This window comes from Melampsora larici-populina (assembly GCF_000204055.1).
Source record: "Melampsora larici-populina 98AG31 unplaced genomic scaffold MELLAscaffold_27, whole genome shotgun sequence".
Classification (NCBI taxonomy): domain Eukaryota; kingdom Fungi; phylum Basidiomycota; class Pucciniomycetes; order Pucciniales; family Melampsoraceae; genus Melampsora; species Melampsora laricis-populina.
The window spans coordinates 994,339-1,015,508 of NW_006768791.1; the positions used below are offsets into that span (position 1 = coordinate 994,339).

The 21,170-nt window shown below is 39.3% G+C and overlaps 3 protein-coding genes across 3 annotated transcripts; 1 reads left to right on the top strand and 2 right to left on the bottom strand.

Annotated features, from left to right (window-relative positions):
- Nucleotides 1–48: 48 nt before the first annotated feature.
- Nucleotides 49–575, top strand: MELLADRAFT_108177 (uncharacterized protein; the record flags this gene model as incomplete). The annotated part of the gene is made up of 2 exons (XM_007411840.1): nt 49–172; nt 250–575. The coding sequence occupies 2 exons, from the start codon at nt 49–51 to the stop codon at nt 573–575; spliced, it is 450 nt and encodes a 149-aa protein (XP_007411902.1).
- Nucleotides 576–17,228: 16,653 nt separating this feature from the next.
- Nucleotides 17,229–19,075, bottom strand: MELLADRAFT_108178 (uncharacterized protein; the record flags this gene model as incomplete). The annotated part of the gene is made up of 7 exons (XM_007411851.1): nt 17,229–17,293; nt 17,778–17,831; nt 17,929–17,959; nt 18,000–18,285; nt 18,462–18,606; nt 18,907–18,930; nt 19,012–19,075. The coding sequence occupies 7 exons, from the start codon at nt 19,073–19,075 to the stop codon at nt 17,229–17,231; spliced, it is 669 nt and encodes a 222-aa protein (XP_007411913.1).
- Nucleotides 19,076–20,017: 942 nt separating this feature from the next.
- On the bottom strand, nt 20,018–20,757 carry MELLADRAFT_72300 (uncharacterized protein; the record flags this gene model as incomplete). Its single annotated transcript, XM_007411850.1, has 1 exon — nt 20,018–20,757. The coding sequence occupies one exon, from the start codon at nt 20,232–20,234 to the stop codon at nt 20,046–20,048; it is 189 nt and encodes a 62-aa protein (XP_007411912.1).
- Nucleotides 20,758–21,170: the final 413 nt, after the last annotated feature.

Consider the following 21,170-nt stretch of genomic DNA (forward strand, 5'->3'; position numbering starts at 1 on the left):
TAATCCCTATTGGCAGCCATTGGCGCCGGGAAATTCTGTCCTAGAGACATGAATAATAGCTATGCTATTGAAGTATACCAAGGAGTTAAACATGAAGTTACTCACAAGGATACGATTATTCCAAAATTAAGGAATGGCTGCCATAGGCGCCGGGCTGCCAGTGGCGCCAACTGTCAGATTCGTCTAAAACCAAATAATGGTAGAATAGACACTGACTATGACCTCCTGAATTGTTTCGTAACGTTAAAGGTCCCGCTGCAGAAATTCGTAAAGAGAAACAGAATAGACATGAAGTCCTGCTCGAAGAATTAACTATGGCAGTTAAAACGGGGACGATGAAACAAGTCAAGAAGGCAACTGAAAGACTTGCGAAAGAGTTTGGTAATCTAAACCCAAAATCGAAAAGCAATGACCGAGAGCAGGCGACTCCGAAGTCAATGCAGAACAAACGATCATCCCTAGAAAAAGGGAAAAGAGGAATGGAGGAAAAGAAGTCAACTAATCTAAACTCTGAAAAAGAAACCTCAGATGAATCAGAGGATGACAAAAAGAAAAAGAGAAAGAAAAGAAGATGATCTAATTCGAGTTCATCATCAGAATCAAGTAATAAATCATCTAAGAATTCATCAGATTCTTCCCAAGAAGAAAGTGATTCATCCCATAACAAATCATCTAAGAAGAAAAAGAAACTCAAATTCAAAAAGAAGAAAGCGAAATCACACGACTTACCTTCATTACCGAAGAAGTGGAGCAAAGCGTTTAGAGACATGAAGAGCTATGTCCCGATTACAATATTTGATAGAGGATACCTCGACCTATATCATGCTACAGCAGGTACTGATTCTAAAACGAAAAAGTTAAAATTGAAAACATCAGAAGTAGAATTAGAAAGGCAGCTTACGTTTGGCGATTTCATTGAAATGAGTGATTTGGAAGCTGGATATGCAAGGGAGTTGTACAATTTACCGGAATATGCTGATCACATAGATGAACACAAAGTAATTGTTACAGAGCTGAAAAGAAAGTTTAATTGCTGGATGGTAGCATTAAGATATCACTTAGCAATTAGAGCGTTTATATTTAGACCAAGAACGGTAGAAGAAGACGTAGTGTATTTACCGGAAGGTAGAGATGATGAAGTTGTGGAAACGGCCAGATGGGAAACGGAGTTAGCGGGAGATTTGATGTACACCAATAACCCGTATGCACCTAATCATCCAAAGTACGGCTTTAACTTCAAGTCAGGAAAACCGAATGTCAACAACCAAAACTACGCACCGATTGCATCGACGTCAGCAAAAACTATTGAAGTCACGACTCAAGCTGAATCAAGTAGTCAAAATGGAAACATGAACAACTTCAGAGGAAAGAGAGCAGGAAATCGTAAATTCCAACACAACAATAAAAGAAACTATGATTCATTCAAAAGTAATAAGAACTTTACTCACCATAATCAACAAAATTTTAAGAACCAAACCCACTACGGTTTCACTCCGACACATTACAGTAATCCACAACATCAATCTGTAATGACATACCCGGTCAACTACCAAACGATGGATCCGCAATTAATGCAACCGTCAAACCAATTCACTGCACCAACGAACACGGGTGAAAGTAGCCAACAAACATCCTACCAGAACAACAATAACTTTAGGAGCTATAATAAGAACACGGGAAGTGGCAATAATGCGAAAAATGGTGGTGGAAATAACAGGTATGAACCAAATCAGTTAATGGATAACTAAGAAGTTAAACATGAATTGAATAAATACTAACTTTAAAAACCTTCCGCTTTGTTCCTAACCCTCCTGATGAATAAAACCTTCATGATCTTGTTGTCAATATCGTACTTTGTGTGTAACTTGAATGCTCAATTGGGGATAACTTTACTTCCTAAATTCGTTGTAATCTCTTGATGGTACTGGTACGGTTGCAGCTGTACGGCGCCAACGTTACTTAGTCGTAGACTGCCGTATTGAATGAATAATAATAAAAACTTTTATTTCCCTGCTGATTTGAACAACAGATAAGTGAATATGTGAGAACACCAAAAATAATAACAACAACAGTACAAAACACAGAAAGCCCACCAAATAAAAACCAAAAGTTGAGGAACGAAAACATAGAAGAGGAAAGCTCGGAGAGTGATGATGAAGAGGAGATGATTGAAAGACCAGAACCTGAACCTTTGTGGGAAAGGAAAATATTAGCAATACCGGTTAACAATACGTGGCCCGCACCGGTTAGAAGTAAAATGAACCTCGAGGAGTGGAGTGTACTGATGAAAGAAGCTGGTTTGGAAAAAGAAATCTCATACATAATAGGAGGCTTTAAAGATGGCTTTTGTCTAGGCATTCAACAACACGAATTAGAAGGCCATAAGTGGTACACCCCGCCTAACCATAAATCTGCTCTATTAGCTAGATCACAGATCGAGAAGACGATAAGGAGTGATCGGGAAGCAGGAAGATTAGCGGGTCCATTTTCACATGAGGAATTACATAATAGATTTGGATTCTTCAGATCGAACCCAATGGGAAGCTCGGAAAATGGAGATGGATCAATTAGATTGATAAACGATTTATCTTATCCTAAAAACGTACACAACATACCATCAGTCAATTCGTTTGTAGACAAGAATAATTTCAACACTTACTGGGACGATTTTAACACTGTAGCTAGATTCCTAGTAGATAACCCAGGAGAGTGGGTCTTTGCGATCTTTGACTGGAAGAAGGCATTCAGACAACTCCCAAATCAACCGAGCCAAAGAAAATACTTAATAATCATGGATTTTGAAGGACGATTGTGGGTAGATCTAGCTGTTGGTTTCGGAGGAGTGGCGTGTTGTGGGGTGTTTGGGGCACCGGCGAATGCGTGGAAGATAATTATGGAAAAGATATTCAAGCTACCCAGAATTTTTAGATGGGTAGATGATAACTTAATCTTGAAAAGGCCGGATCAAACAGTGACGCTCGAAAACATAACCACGCTGAGCAATTCTTTAGGAGTACTGACGAATCCAGCGAAAAACCACGACTTTAAGACGGAGCAGAGATACGTCGGATTTGTGTGGAATGGGAAAGATCATACCGTAAGACTACCCGATGATAAGTTAAAACAAAGATTAGACCAAATAGATGAATTCTTGGATCAAACGGAAAACCCAGACTGGACGTACGAACAAGTCGATACATTGCTAGGAAGACTAGTACATACAGTATACATAGTCCCACATATGATGGCCTATTTAAGATCCTTTTATAGATGGCAGAAAAGTTGGGTAAATAAGTCAGCCAAACGTCCAACACCAAACTCAGTAAGAAGTGATTTAATAGAGTGGAAGATATGCCTACAAAATTTCAATGCACGACCATTGATACTTTCAAGAAAACCAACAGATATAGCCTGGGTTGGGGACGCATCATCCTCATTCGGCATAGGAATACTGATAGGAGAGCATTGGGCATCCTTCAGATTCGTAGAAGGTTGGCAAACGTTTGAATTGGAGAACGAAAAAAGATCAATAGCCTGGGCCAAAACAGTGGCGATCAGGTTGGGACTTTTAGTTCTAAACAAACTGAGAGAAGTGTCAGGTGAGTAAACTAAGAGAAATAACCTAGGGGAAAGTTTCGAACTAACTGAAATGTTTTAAATAGGTAAAACGTTTGTGGTGTGGACCGATAATACAATGAAACAGTCAACTGTAAAGAAAAGGAAGTCCAAAGATAATTTAGTAAATGAAGAATGGAAATTAATCCAACAATTACTTACAAAATTAGGATGTGATATTAGTGCTAAACGTGTAACAACTAACACTAATGATGCAGATGGACTCTCGAGAGGGATACTGGATGACAAACTAATGTGGTTCAATGAAATAAGAGTAGAGGTACCATTAGATCTATCGAGAATCATATCACAAATAACACTGAAGCATAATGGGAAGAACAAAGCCTAATCAGTTAAATACCAACAAAGAAAAGAAAAGCAAAATAGAATCAAACAAAAAGAAAGTGCTGAAACCTTTTGGAACCTTTAGAAAAAATGCGATAGGGATTGATTCAACGGAAAATGATGAGGTACAGATGCATTATTTAAAAGGAGCATGGGTAGACGGGACATTGAAAGGATACAACTCGGGTGTTGTAAAACTACATCGGTTCGCAAATATTAAGAACATGTTACAACTCCATTAATGTAACAGGTGTGACAGAGAAGTGACATGTCACGAGAGAGACTCATCTATAGCTTGTATTACGTAACTTGTATAGCTTTCTCCTCATCCGACAATCTTAATAACAAACCAAGATTGATTGGTCTCGATCCTTCATTCCTCCACGAGAGACAACCCCCGAGAGACAAGTCCTAACATATTGTCGGATCTATCAATAGGGAATCAAGGAATCAAAACCGAATCGAATTTATAATAGAAGAAGAATTAGATTAGAAATTAGATTTAGATTTATAGATTGAATTGAATTGAACTGAACTGAAACCTTAGAACTCAACTGAACACCGAAGAATCTGAACTCAACTTTATCTTGATTGAACTACTGGAGTGATCTTATTGAAACATCAGAAGCTTATTTTACCGCCACCACGTCACCCTCATACACAACCCCACACCTCGACGAGGCTGACTCGGATTCCGAAGCAACCCCCTTCGTCGACGCCGATCATCTAATCACCGATCTAGAACCAAGTACCGCTGTCGTACCATTGGCTATGGAGGATATCCAGCGCCAACTTAACGAACTGTCTAACTCATTAGCGACCGAACGTAACCTTCGAGAACAAGCTGAGGCTCGTTCCCGCGATGCTGAAAACCGTTTGCAAGCGATGATATCTCAGCAGTCTAATCCTCCACCCGTGCAGCCTGCTAGTACCACGCATGTTCACGCCGAAATAGCACCCAATCCCAAAGGGCCTAAGGTGTCTACTCCTGATAAATTTGGAGGCGTTCGAGGTGCACCGGCAGAGATATTTCTTAGCCAGATCCAACTTTACTTACTAGCGCATCCTTATCAATTCACCGATGATCGCAGTAAGGTTGTCTTTTCCTTGTCGTACCTCACTGGAGCGGCGGGAAATTGGGCTCAACCTCTCATGACCGAACTACTCGACGCCTCGTCTGCTCACCTTGTCACATTTGAGCGATTTGTTACCAATTTCAAGGCGATGTATTTCGACACCGAGAAGAAATCGAAAGCTGAGCGGGCTCTGCGCAATTTATCTCAAAAGACTTCGGTAGCGGCGTACACCCATGAGTTTAATGTACACGCTACAGCTACGGGATGGGAGACCCCGACTCTGATCAGTCACTATGAGCAGGGTCTGAAGAAGGAAATAAGGGTGGCTATGGTTATGACTCAGGATAATTTCACTTCTTTAGAGCAGATCGCCAACTTAGCCATTAAAATTGACAGCAAGTTGCATGGCGCGACCGACACCTCGACTACCTTCCACGTTCCATCCGCTGATCCTAACGCGATGGATATCTCTTCCAGTTTTGTACGATTAACTGATGAGGAACGCGCGCGACGACTTCGCACTGGTTCATGTTTCATTTGTAACGTTCAGGGTCATTTGGCTAGTGCTTGTCCTACTAAGAAGAAAGATCGAAATGGAAAGGGGAGAGCTGGAGGTTTCATTAATTATAAGAACAAGTTTGCTGAGTTAGAGGCGAAAGTAGCGGCTATGAGTGTTAATAATTCAATTCAAGTAGATAGACAAGAGGGTGGTAGTAGATCCGACGTGTCAAAAAATGGCGTAGCTCAGGACTGATGGTTGTGCCTATCCTGAGCCAACAAGGGAATCTGGAGGACATTCAATTAGGTGCTAGTGAAGTTATAAATGCTTGCAATGCAATTGATCCCCGCTTGTTTTTGCGTACTACACTTTCCATGTCCCAACATTCCCGCGCCACACCGACCCTTTCCCAATTTGACACTACGCTCTTGATTGACTCGGGTGCAACACATAATGTGTTGAGTGAGTCTTTAGCCCGTCAATCAGGACTAATCCCCTTCTCCGAACGCACTACGAGAGTAGTTACCGGATTCGACGGCTCTGAGAGCCATTCATCTTACGAAATCAATCTTCACATCAAGAACAACATTTTACCGACTCGTTTTATTATCACCAAAGTCAAAGACTCCTATGACGGAATTCTAGGCATCCCATGGATCAAAGAAAATCACGACTTGATCGACTGGAAGTCTGGAACAATTCAACACTTTAACCATTGCATTGCGGCTGCGTCAGCAGTTCCGTCGAGCCCGAAATCACCCTCACTGGATCTTGGAATGGACCCTTTGAGGAACGCTAGGAGCTTTGACGAGGGGATGTGTGACAGTAATGTCGCGTTAACATCCCCGCAATGTGAGTGTGATCTCGCCAAATCCTCTAACCAAGTCGAATTTGCTGGCAAGCACTCTTCATCCCCTGAATCACAGATTATCGACAACTCGACTTTGTTTGAAAGCACCGCATCACCGCCCACGAATTCAACGCACATTGCAGCTGTTTCTCCAGCTTCGTCCACTCCGCCACAAACCCCTAAGGATCTCGACGAGAAGCCACAGGGGCATGCTAGGAAACGTGACGAGGGGGCCTGTAATCTTTATGATACAAATACGCCCCCGCAATGTGAGTTCGATCACGATATTGAATCTTTCAGTTTTGAAACGGCTGGCAAGCCCTCTTTTCCTCCTGAATCACAGAATTTACCGCCTGATACCGATACGAATAACGATGTGGACCAGACGAATCACATTGTAGCTGATTCTACAGCTTCGTCCAATCCGACACAATCCCCTGAGGATCTCGACGAGAAGCCAAAGGGGCATATTAGGAAAAGTGACGAGGGGGCCCGTAATCTTGATGATTCGACTATGCCCCCGCAATGTGAGTTCGAGACTCCAACTTGCATTTCTCAAATTGAAACAGCTGGCCAGGATGATCCTCCCTTGAATTTTCATACAGCCGACATTGCTCATGCGAAGACTTCCTGGTCAACCTCGGCACGATTAGCAGCTGACCTGAAAATGCACGAACCGGTCAAATCCGTTGAAGAATTGGTCCCATCTTGTTATCATCGACATTTACATATGTTTCGAAAGTCGAACTCTCACCGATTACCTCCAAGACGTCGATATGATTTTAAGGTTGATCTTGTACCTGGCGCGCAGCCTCAAGCTAGCCGCATTATCCCATTATCTCCAGCTGAGAATGAGGTACTTCAGAAGATGATTGACGAAGGTCTTGCTAATGGTACCATCCGCCGGACGACGTCACCGTGGGCTGCGCCCGTACTTTTTACTGGTAAAAAGGACGGGAATCTCCGACCGTGCTTCGATTATCGGAAGCTCAATTCATTAACGGTCAAAAATAAATATCCTTTACCATTGACAATGGATTTGGTGGATAGCCTCTTGGATGCGGAACGCTACACCAAGCTGGATCTCCGTAACGCTTATGGTAATCTTCGTGTAGCTGAAGGCTATGAAGATATACTTGCGTTTATATGCCGTCAAGGACAATTTGCCCCTCTGACGATGCCATTTGGCCCTACTGGAGCTCCGGGACACTTTCAATATTTTATTCAGGATATTTTATTGGGGAGGATCGGCAAGGACACTGCTGCGTACTTGGACGACACCATGATATATACAAAAAAGGGTGTGCATCACGAAGAAGCAGTTGATGGAATTCTTGACATTTTTGACAAGCATGACCTCTGGCTGAAACCAGAGAAGTGTGAGTTTTCTAAGGATGAGATCGAATATTTAGGCCTCTTGATCTCCAAGAACAGAATCAAAATGGATCCTAACAAGGTTAAGGCTGTTAAGGATTGGCCAGCACCGCGCAATGTAAACGAACTACAACGCTTTATTGGTTTTTCGAACTTTTACAGAAGGTTTATTGATCACTTCTCTCGGACCACACGGCCTTTACATAATCTCACACGGTTGAAAACACCTTTTATTTGGGACGAGAAGTGTGACACGGCCTTCGAATCCTTGAAAACTGCTTTCACGACTGCGCCTATTCTCAAAATCGCTGATCCCTACAAACCATTCATTCTTGAATGTGATTGTTCAGACTTTGCGTTAGGGGCTGTGTTGTCACAACGTTGCGATCAGGATGGCGAGCTACATCCCGTGGCTTACCTTTCACGATCACTGATTCAAGCTGAGCGTAACTACGAAATCTTCGACAAAGAATTGCTGGCGATTGTGGCATCATTCAAAGAATGGCGTCATTATTTGGAGGGTAACCCTAACAGGTTGGAAGTAATAGTGTACACGGATCATCGAAATTTGGAGACATTTATGACGACCAAACAATTAACGCGACGACAAGCACGATGGGCCGAAATTATGGGTTGTTTTGATTTTATTATTAAATTCAGGCCAGGACGAGATTCAACCAAGCCTGATGCCTTGTCTCGTCGCCCGGATCTGGCTCCAGATAAGACTGAAAACTGGACCTTTGGACAACTTATACGACCTGAAAATCTAGGACCCGATTCATTCCCAGTTGAACTCGCTAGTTGCGAAATGTTTTTCGAAGATGAAACTATTGAATTACAAGATGCCGAGCGGTGGTTTGAGCTCGATGTATTAGGTATATCTGAGATTGAAGTTCCCGAAGTTGAGGATAGTGACTCTGATTTCAAAACGGACGACCAAATTATTGATTTGATCAGGATTGCAAATAAATCAGATGAACGTATGGTCAATTTGATAGCAGCATGTAGAAATCCCATATCTTCTAAATTTAAAAAGGCAGTGAATCATTTTATAGAGAAGGACGGAGTGTTGTATAACAACGGACGAATTGAAGTGCCTCATGACAATAACATCAAATACATGATTGTTAAGAGTCGCCACGACAGTTTGCTGGCGGGTCATCCTGGACGAGCAAAAACTCTGAGTCTGGTGCGCCGATGCTTCAACTGGCCTTCGCTTAAAGCCTACGTCAACAGGTATGTCGATGGATGTGACTCCTGCTTAAGGGTCAAATCCAGTACTACAAAGCCGTTTGGGACATTGGAACCCCTTCCCATACCGGCCGGACCATGGACGGATATAACTTACGACTTGATAACGAAATTACCACCGTCCAAAGGATTTGACAGTATTTTAACAGTGGTAGATCGTCTAACAAAAATGGCCCATTTTATTCCATGTAAAGAAACAATGACCGCAAATGATTTAGCTGACGTAATGATTCAAAACGTGTGGAAGTTGCATGGCACTCCTAAAACTATTGTTTCGGATAGAGGTACCATTTTCATTTCTCAGATCACTCAAGAGCTCGACAAACGTTTGGGAATTCATTTGCATCCATCAACGGCTTATCACCCGAGGACGGATGGTCAAAGTGAAATAGTGAACAAATCAATTGAACAATATTTAAGGCATTTTGTCAAGTATCAACAAGACAATTGGGAAGCTCTACTTCCGACAGCAGGATTCGCTTATAATAATCGTGATCATGAGTCAACTGGTATTTCTCCTTTTAAGGCAAACTATGGATTTAATCCGAACTTCAACAAAATCCCAAGTGCTGAACAATGCATTCCGGTCGTTGAGGATAGATTGAAATTAATTGAGGATGTACAAAAAGAACTGACACATTATCTTGATATTTCTCAGGAGACGATGAAAAAACAATTTGATAAGAATGTACGACAAACACCAGAATGGAAGGCGGGTGATCGGGTCTGGTTGAATGGGAAAAATATCTCTACAACGAGACCAAGTCCTAAACTGGAATATCGCTGGCTAGGTCCTTTCACTATATTAGAAAGGATTTCAAATTCTACTTACAAACTTGATCTTCCATTATCAATGAAGAAAATTCACCCTGTTTTTCACGTTTCGCTGCTTAGAAAACACGACATCGACACAATTGAGCAACGAACGGAACCAGAACCTCCACCTATTGTAATAAATGATGAAGAAGAATACGAGGTGGCCGAAATATTAGATTGTAGGAAGAAGGGTAAGAAGTTGGAATATTTAGTGAATTGGAAAGGGTATACTTCAAATCATAATTCTTGGGAACCATTGGAGAATTTATCAAACTGCAAGGATTTATTAGATGATTTCATTAGTAGATTCCCAAATTTAGTATCAAGATCAAGAAGGCAACGGAGAAAGTGAAGAGGGTATAGCTTTTTCCCACAGGGTTTTTTAATGCTACCCGGGGAAAGGACGCAGGATTCGCAAGAGGGAGTCTGGGCGTTAAAAGGGGGATAATGTTACAACTCCATTAATGTAACAGGTGTGACAGAGAAGTGACATGTCACGAGAGAGACTCATCTATAGCTTGTATTACGTAACTTGTATAGCTTTCTCCTCATCCGACAATCTTAATAACAAACCAAGATTGATTGGTCTCGATCCTTCATTCCTCCACGAGAGACAACCCCCGAGAGACAAGTCCTAACAAATTCAATGTGATTTGAAGGATTTAATTGCTTGAGGTTTGTGTCGGTCAGTCACCTGAGCGATGTTAAGTCGCATATGTGATTAAATCACTGAGCTTGCCATGTGATTTAAAGTTGCTGAGCAACTTCATCGCTTTCACACATGCGATATAACATCACAAGATGTGTTTCATCGCTGGATCATCAAGCGATATAAATTTGCATTTTTATTCTCGCGCCTTGGAAAAGTGTGATAAATCATCGCCGGTTTCAAAGCGTTTTGTACGGGCATACGTGTATGCGAGGCAAAAATGTTGGCGGTGAACATTACGATCCTCCTATCCATATGAAAGGAGAGGCGAGTCTCCTTTCATTCTTATTTCATTTCTTCTGAGATTGATGAGCTCACTAACATCCACTGTAAACATCATTCAACTTCCCCAATTTGGCAGAGGAAAATGATTAATAGTACAGTTTTTCATAAAAGAATCTAATACTGCACACCTGGGCCATTTCACCCACACTACATATGTGCAGCAAGCTAAGTCAATAGTTGTCTATCATGTACATACAGGTCTGCTCAGTTTTTTGCCCATCAGAATAAATAAATCACATGTTATACCACATGTAACTTTTTTGACTTTGAAATTTTTTTCCCAAAAATTCACTACATATAATTCTGTAGCTGCTCAGGCAATATTGTTGAAGCTATGTCTTAGTAACAGAAAGTGTGTTACATGCAGTTGAGTTGATGAGATCACACCAAAACATTGAGTCAGTGTATGTAGTCAATCTTTTGGAAGCTTTTTTCAATCTGAAAGAAGTTACAGCATGTATTACATATGAATAACTTGTCCTGATGAGCAGATAACTGAGCAGAACTGTATGTACATGATAACCACATATTCACTGAGCCTGCTACACATATGTAGTGTGGGTGTTATGGCTCAGGTGTGGAGTGATAGACCATTTTATGACAAATCATACTCCCAATCATTTTTCCCTGCCCACTTGGGGAACCCGAATAATGTCTGCAGTGATCATGCCTCTGTTAGTCCGGTGATGATCCTCGTAGGTACAGGTGTAAATACTGTTATGGATACTTTGCTAGAGGAAGACGAAGCTACTACAACTTGTACTCGCATCAAGATGGTGCCAAGGATCGACCAGCATGCCCTCGACAACATCTTGCCATTCGAGATGGGCATGACCTACCTCGAACGTGGAAACAACAGCAAAATGATCTTGTTTGAGTAGCCTCTAGCAACCCCAAATTCGACTCTTGATTCCTTCCTTTCACAATCCTCTTTCAGTGTTGACCTCCTCAACACTGTCTTAGTGTTCTGGATCTTACGTCACGCCCTCCCGTTCTCCCGATTCAATGATCCAGCGCTTCGAGCTGCTTTCAAGTTATCTAATCGATCGGCCGTGGTCCGAGGAACCACATGGGCATCTCAAACTGCAAAATCCATCTATCAGGAGCTTTCTCAAGTGGTTATCAAGAAACTTCAGGTAAGTCCTTTCCTTTTATCTTTTACTGACTATTTTTTCAATTGCACTTTAGAGTATCATCTGACAAATCCTCCATCCCTTATATGTGTCACAGTTGAATGAGGGCAAATGTTGTCTCATATACGATGTTTGGACCACCAAGGGTCGTCGTAAAGCATTCATAGGTGTCTCGGCCACCTATATCGATGATGAGTGGAAGTTTCAGACTCAGCACCTCACACTCAAATTGGTCACCTGGCACCACGCCGGCCGCCTACTTGCACAGCCGGTTGGAAGGTTTTTGATTGCCAACGACTTGCATCACAAGATAAGTATCTATTCTACATTATCATTATTTCTGTATATCTTCAAACCATCTGACACAAGCTTACTTATCACCGTTGTCAATTTATTACATCTTGGCTCAGACGACCGATTCAGGCAGTTCAAATGCAACTATGGCAAATGAGCTATCGACCATGTTCAGCGAAGCTTCGAACCCGGTGTTTTGGGACTCGGCTGCCAACCAGGTCAAGTGTTATACACATAAGATTGGCTTGGTTGTCAAAGCCGGACTCAAGTCCTTAGGTTTGCGTGCTGGCCACATTAAACCTACTACTTCCCCCGGTGTTACATTACCAGCTCCTACCATGACACTCAATCAGGGTGATGAAGATGTCCAGTTTGATTCTTCTGATGACGACCGAGAAGATGATGATCTCGACGAAGATTCCTCACCTATTGACAGCACTTCAGATGATGACTCCGAAAATGGCGGAGATCACTCTTCAATTGCTAAGGCAGTTCGCAAAGTAAGTGATCATTCTGTCTTGATTTTTTCAATCCTTTGACCTCAACCTGACATTTTATCTTCTGATGTAGGCCAAGAAGTTCAATGGTTTATGTATCAGAAGCTCTGCAAGGCGTCAAGAGTTTTTAGCCAAAGCTGCACAGCTGGAGTACAAGGGCCGCTCCCCAATCTCTGGCTGGGGGGTGCGTTGGAATATTGACGCTGACTACCTCAAAAGGTTGTCGGATGCGCGCAATGTAAGTACAATCTATTCTCTGTCTTTATACTCCTCTCGTTCTCATTTTTATCTCTTGTTTGGTAGGTTTTTGATGCAATTCTCCTAAGCAATTGCAAAACCCGTTATTACCAAGGTTTAAACATCACTGGCGAGGAATGGGACTCAATTGAGACCTTGGTAAAAATACTTGAGGTCAGAGTCCTTGAACAACCTTTTTTTTTCATCTTATCTTTATTTACATCTGGCCATCCTTCCACAGGTGTTTCTGTATGCGACCAAACGCATGGAAGGCGACTCTCCAACCGTCTGTCTCTTACTCGCTGAATACTCTCGCATTGTTCTTGAAGTTACTCGTATCCAGACCGACTGCACTGATCCAGACCTCAAGTACATGCTCCAGTTGATGCTTACCAAACTTGAAGGACATCAAGACGAGGCTGTTGCCTCGGATGTGGTTGTCTTGAGTACAATCTTCAATCCTCGATACCGAATTCGATTCTTCGACTTTAATTACCCTGAAGACACTGTCCGAGCCAAATCTTTGTTTTCATCTGTATTCAACAAAGCTCTCGTAAATTGGCCCGAAGATCCTGTCAGCTCAGAGTCAGAAGATGTATCGCAAACACCACCCCCTTCCGATTCAAATCAACCCAACTTTTCCGAGTTTGATGTCTTTACCGCTCAAGTAACTTCTCAATCGCCTGCTGACAAACGCAAGAACGAAATGGTAGAGTACATAGAAGGTGCCCACTTATTACTTGCGGGTCAAAGTGAACTTGATTGGTGGAAGGTCAGTTTGTTCATTTTATTTCACTTTATTTTAGATAAGTTTCTCTCATCTGATAATGTTCCTTCCTTATAGGAGCATGCAAATGATTTCCCCGTACTCGCATCCCTTGCTTGTGACTATCTCGCATTATCAGGCACATCTTGTCCGTGCGAACGCACCTTTTCATCTGCGGCAGATATTGCTGTGCCTAGTCGTGCATCATTGACAGCCAGGATGATTTCAAAACTTGTAGGAGCACGCGAGGGGTTGAAGTCAAAGATACCACTATCAGGCAAATTTGCTGGAGCTGCAGCTTATATAATAGCGTACGAATCTTCTGGCACCAAGTCTAAGAAGAAGAAGTAGTTGATCGTTTCTTCAAGATGTTTTCTTTTCCTTGAATCTTAATAAATTTTCAATATTAAAAAAAATTGTGAACGGTTTTTTCAATTACTTTCTCTTGTTTGCTTCTCTAACTCTTATTTACCTCTACCCCCCTATCACCTAATATTCATTCTCTCAATCAGACTTAGCTCTCAAAAAATCAAAGAAAAAAGTTGTGCCCGTTTTTATCTACCCTTTCAAAACTTTGTGTGTTCTTTCTTTTAGCTCTCAAAAAAACAAAGAAATTGTGCGCGTTTTTCTCAACTTTATCAAAAAATTGTTCTTTCTTTCATCCCTTGCTGCTCATCCCCACTCTGCCATTCATGATTGAGTAATCGATTTGGCTTTAAAAAAAAACGTTGACCACGCTTCTATGCGCTACCCGGTCCCAATTTTGACCATAGCGAGGCGGAGCGATCCAATACCGCGCATCGCTCTACAAGATCATAGCGGACAGGAAATGGTAGCAAAGCGATTTGGCCTCTATGTATAGCGCCAAATCGCTGTGCTCGTAAAAATACCATTTATAGCACAGCGGAGCGGAGCACGTGGGTGTTGTATGTATTGTATGTATTGTACTCAGTGTATGTTTTGTATGGTTTGTATGTTAGGGGGTTTCAAGTTGAAAATGTTTATGTATTTTTGCGCTACAACAAATTGCCTGTTGTTGTAAACTACATGTAATTTCTTAAAGCAGGATTTCCTTTTTAGGTGTCCCAAATTAAAAATACATCACCCAAAAACATCAACCTTGAGACACCTAATTGTGAATATTGTGTATAGTGTACTAGCACAATTGGGCGGCGGGCGCCGCACTGACATTTTTTGTCACAACCTGAAGAACAACTGTGGGGTGTCTCTATAGATATTTCGAGGATTTGGTGCGCTCTCAGGTGCACCTGAACTTTGACACATCTCATTTGTGCATTTTGTGACACACCCTGAATGACTGCATGGTGAACATTGTGTAAAATATAGTATATCCTGCCCTAAGCCTAAGCCTAACCCCTAACCCCTAACCCTAACAGTTCCTAACCAGTTTTCCTTCTTCAGTCTCATCAGCAATTTGAGGTTCTCATCTTCATCATTTTTCCTGGTGTAAAAACATTACAAATTGCCAATCAATGATGCAAAATGATAGTCATTTTGTGTTTCATACCTATCTTGCAATGGTTTTCTCATTATTGCAATACCATAGCATCACCTCTCAAGCTCCTATTTTCACTACGTATCTCACTCCAACCAGTTGAACTTTCAGTTCTTATCAGGGTATCAATGTCTCATGTGAATTGATCAAAAGAAACTAATTGTACAAAGTTTGATGATAGCAAACAATGATCAATGTGGAAAGCAAAAGGTACAAGAAATATCATCAAAGGAAATTTATAATTTGCATATATGTAGTAATACACATCATGTTTAGATGGGTACAGGTTTTCCTACGGGAGGCAACTATTGAAAACAATATTGTGTATCATTTGATTAAATCCAATAAGAGCTCCAGGATCAAAAGTAAAACATGACCTATTGAACTCAAAGCTTTAAACAGAAGAGCGTGAATTATAATGATAATCAAATTGAAGTACTTGTATAAATGTTCAGGACAATAAGTGCAGTTAATCTATAAGCTCATTCATGCCTTTCAAAAAACAATAAGAAGAGATCAATACAAAGATGGAAGAAAAGGAAAAGAGTAGTATATGAGAAATAGACCTTCTTGACATGATGATAAATTGATCAAATAGCCAACTCTTATCATGACTCAATTGAGTCAAATATTCTCAATTGAATATTATGGTCAAGAGCTTCTAAGAACAATATTGGGCCAATATGTGAGTTGCTCATTCAATCTACATAATTTGAGTTGATCAGTCATACTGGAATGTGGATTGTGATAATGTGGATTATACATGAATCATTAATGTGTTGTGTATGATATGACAGCTTTATTTCTTCTGCTTCTTCATTACACAGCATACTAACAAGAATTGTGTCATTTATTGAATCAAATCCAAAGATTTCTTTGGCTAAATTAGGCTGGATCCCAAAAAATATAGATTTACACATTGGATAACATTTAATTGCATCAGGACCAAGTTGAATGTCTGTTGATTCCATATAATTTTTCAGCCTGATTGTTTTGGGTTCTTGGTCTGTAGATTGTGGAATTCTTTCTTTTATATGATTTGATAATGATTTTGTGTGATTTAAAAAATGGAATGTTTGATTTGTTGAGTCATTTGATAGCCTCCGTTGATAGCTTGAGATAATGATCCATTGGTTTTTCTAGGTCCTGGCACAAATGCAACCAAACAAAATCTAGGTGACATCAATTCAAGACTCTATAAAGATTGAATAAATATTTGAAGTGAGTATCACAGTGTTATGAAAAAAAGACAAAAGAAAAGCAAACTTGAAAGTGAGGTCCAGTTGAAGATGAATGACTATCAATTGAGAATTTAGTTGAGATTACTGAATTGTTTGGAATGAAAAATGGAGCTGAATTTTAACACTTTTGAAGTTTAACGCTTGATGCCTTTTCATCATTCATATTTTGGAAATTTTGTGTTTTAGTAAAGAGGTGTTGATGATTATGTTAATATTACATTGCTCAAGTTGTTTGAATCACAAGAATTGAAGCTTGATCAAGTTCTTGTTCATAAAGATCTATACAAAGTACTTATCCATTGATGTTTTCAATATCAGTTGTTGCTGAGCACATCAAGCAGGCCCACTCAAAAGTCATTTAGGGGTTTATATCTGGAGCTTCTGGATTATTATCCATAGTACTGAAACACATCAAGCAATATCTTTCATCTTGAAATGATGATGTGGAAGCAAGTCATGAGCATTTGAAAGTGTGCTGTAACTTCAATAAGAAGGACCATCCAACATCCTCAATATTTTGACCTTATGATTGCAAAAAATTCACTGCATGGTCTTTTTCTCTTGACTGATAGCTTTTGCAATACCCCTTGGTTCTTCAATTTGCCACCAATGACTAATTCCTGCCACAGGGTTTTGTATCCAAAAGCTTTTTGGTGATCAATGATAAACCTATATTTCATGTTTATTTCATTTATCTTTAATCATACTACAACACATTTCCATTTCATCCGTCTGCATCAATCTTACAAAGTAATAACAACATAAGAGGTATATCCTCATATGATTTTTCTTTGCATTTTTGATCCATATCAAAAACAGTTGCATGGATTTTTTATCAGATTCTTTCCATATGAGAAATTTCATTCTTGACTAAACTCTTTATCATACATCTTCAAGATTCCAACAGATTTCTCAATGATAAATTTATATTCAACTTTTGATAAACTGGTGGCCAACTTCTCATGATATCAAACTTCAAAGAAAGGTAAAAATCAAATTCAATCATTGATTTTAGAAGTGATAGATGCAATGAAGTTTAGAGACTTACATTGCTAAACTTTCCTTATCATTTGATGAAAGAAAATTGCAATGTATATTTGCAGATAATGGTTGCTTGGATGCTTACTTCACATCAGAGATCTAGAGTTCATGACCTGACCAAAGGAGATGATGACCAACCATTGGTTGTATTGTTTGACTAAAAGAGACAATATGGTAAGTTTAAAGATAAAGGTATTGTAGAAGTTGAATGTGACAGAATAAAGTCACTCACCAAACGGATCATGTACAAACTGAACAGTTAATGCACTTTTATCAACACCACCTCCTACAATCAATAAAAAGCATGTGAAAGAAGGATAAACTGAAGTTTAAAGTTAAGTATCTGTTTAGACAAAATTGAAAGAGATGTAAAGAGAACTAACCTCCCAAAATGATAAGATATGCAAATGGAAACTTGTGAAAAATGATTATGTCTTTTCAAGATTTGGTGGACTTGAGCTTCTTGATTTGAGAAGTTGAAAGTCGTGGTAAAGGAGTAAGGTAGTGGTGGTGATAGAGGATCCGATGGAGAGGTTGGCATGATACTTTCATCTTTAGTATCATCATCCTCTTCTAAAACTTCACTTAAACCTTGAGTTTGAGCTTCCTTGGCTGCCAAAGAACAATATCGAGTGAATTTTCCAATCAGAGGCGGATGTGATGGTCCAAGTCCATAAGTGGGATCATAAGATTCAGCACAATCAGGTACCAAAGTAGGTGATGGAGATTGATCTTGAATTCTGGTTCCACCACAGATGAAGGTCTTGAAGATAAAAGAGGAGAAGGCAAATAGGGCTTTGTTGAAGGGTTGGGATTGATCTGCTTAGATGAAATGATAGATGAATAATTAGATTGAGGTTTATTCCAATGACAACTAAGGTGATGATCAATGATCCCAGGTAAATCAGTCCTGAACAATTCTCGTAATTGATGTTTGATTTCAGATTGAACAAAAGCTCGAACAGCTAAAACCAAATCAAATGTTGACAAAACTTGTACACCCTTTAATGGATTGTTTTTAAATACCAATGTAATGCCTTCTAATCTTAAAATTATCAGCACTGCAATTGCTCAAAGTTTTAAACATGATAATTTTGAATTCATAGTACTATTGAAGGTGTTGATGCCAATGAAATCAAAGGGTTTGAAATTATAAACCAACACCTTGAAAAATGCAAACAACTTGGCAATGAATGTATATTTTTTTTACTTGTTCTTCCTGTGGTCTTCTTTTTCTTATTGATTCTCAGTTTGTAATGTTGAAGCGGTTGAAGCAGAGTTTTAATTTGGCTGGTAAGGGTTTTGTTGATTCTGGTTTTGCCGATTGAATTTATCTGACTCAAAAAACAATAAAAACTGACATCCAATCTCCAAAACAACTCTTTCTGATAATAAAATTCCAGAGTAAGTTACTCAGATCAACATGAAATCTGAAACTCAATGCCAGAAAGAGGCTATGTATTCACCCATGAAGCCAGCATCCTCCTGTTCACCCATAAGAGCTGATCTAGCCAATTCAAAGTCACACATCTGATCAAAGAATAAAAAACAAATCACATCAGGTTTGAGAAGAAATCACATCAGATTTTCTGAGATCATCACTGATCTGATGTTTAACTTAATATCACATTTTGAAAACAGAAAAATTATATAGATTGTTGGATCACAGAGCTTTCATCAAAAATCCACCTGAATGGATAAGGATTCAATTAGTCTCCATATGCCTTCACCAAACTGAGAATAAAAATGCTCACCACCAGATCATCAAATCTTGATTGAATTTAAATCTCAATTCAGATCAGTACACCCAGATCTCTTCCCACTCTTGGGTTTGTTGATCTTGATGTGATATTGTCAAATCCTTTGAGATTTGAGATGATAATTGATTCAAGATGGTATGAAGTTATGACCAATGATTTCCTTCATCTTGCTGTTTTTTAATCTAGTTCACTTGAAGTTTCAGGCCTGAAAATTGTTTGAGAAAGCTGCTAATTTGGTTGTTGAGTGAGTGGGTAGAGAGAATGATCAATGGTTTATGATTTGTGGATGTGTACTAATCATAGTTGGGGTGGCGGTAAGTGCATAGTGGTGCTATGTGTGAGTATAAGATAATTTGGACACAGGTTAAGAGTTTTGTCCAGTTTTGTTTGAATTGATTGTTCTCCGTCAATACGTATATCTTCAAGCATTTTTAAGTCTAATGATGTAGACTTTTATGAATACACCAAAAACAGGGGGGAAGATACATTGAAAAGGTTGAGGAGTTAGGGTTTGTAGTCTCAAAACTTGCTGATGATGATCAATTAATTGGATTACTTTCAAGTTTTGAATTCATATTTGGAAATCTTCTCTTCAAATTTCCAGTCATCTCAAGGCTGTCTTTTCTGTTCATATGATTTTGACATTTAAAAACACTCATGGATGGACGAATTGATAAAGCCAAATCAACTATTCATGACTTTTTCCCATGGTGGATATATATTGTTTCATTGCATCCACCTCAAAAGCCCTTCAGAGAGATGAAGTTGACAATTGAAAAGTTGAAAAAATCCATTGTGATACTATGCAGACCAAGAAAACAGAAACAGCAAGTTGACACATGGGAGGAAAATGAAAAAAACATATTGATTTTCCATGGTGGATAGAGATATATTAGTATGATACATTGGGAAATTTTGATGACAAACATGCAAACATGTCAATCAATTCATACAGTATGACAAATATAAAGAATTTGAAGCATTTGATAAAACAGTCAAGTCTGATTTGATGCCTTCCTTTTTTTGTTTGAATGTTATATGATTGAGAATAGTTGATTCTGGATAGATGTGATGACCTTCTTGCTTTTGTTTAATGAGATTGATATCTGAATTAGACATAACTTTATATCATATAATGCAAAATGATGGTTTGATGATACTCTAATCAATATTGATTTTTCCTTTGCTTATCCTATTGGGATCAATTTGAAGTAATCTTTACTTTTGACCGACTTCAATTCATGATTGTAAGTAGTTTCTAATATCTTTTTTCTTTACATATTACTAACTAAATTTTTCTTTTCTTGATCTGTTTGATCGTCCTGGTTGCTTCTAGAGCTTTTGAGATTGATTGATAAGTGCTTTTGATTTAAGTTGTTTCTTCTTTAAAATCAAATAACGAATCGATTGAAGACTTGAAGAATTGAATCGACCCAAGAATTGATCGATTGAAGAATTGAATTGATCCAAGAATTGATCGATTTAAAAACCAACAAAAGAAAATGAACTCATTTTTTTAAACAGATTGAGAATTTAAATCAAATTAAGCAGAAGATTTAGCAAATCAAGTAGATCAAAAGAAGAAAAAGAAGAGAAAAGAAGAAAACATAAAAGTTGAAGATTGAAATTGAATTTATTGATCAAGACAGTGCGAAGATGGAGCGACCGATCTGCATCAAGCGGAAGAAAGAAAACAAAATTTAGTAAATTAAATCACATTAAATTCAATTGGCCGAATGGATCAAAACCAACAAAGCAAATAGAAGAAAAGAGAGGAGGAAGAAAAGAACTTACATTGGGAATTTGAATCGGAATCGATCAATCTTAAAACACTGGAAGCAACAGCATCATGAAATCAAAAAATC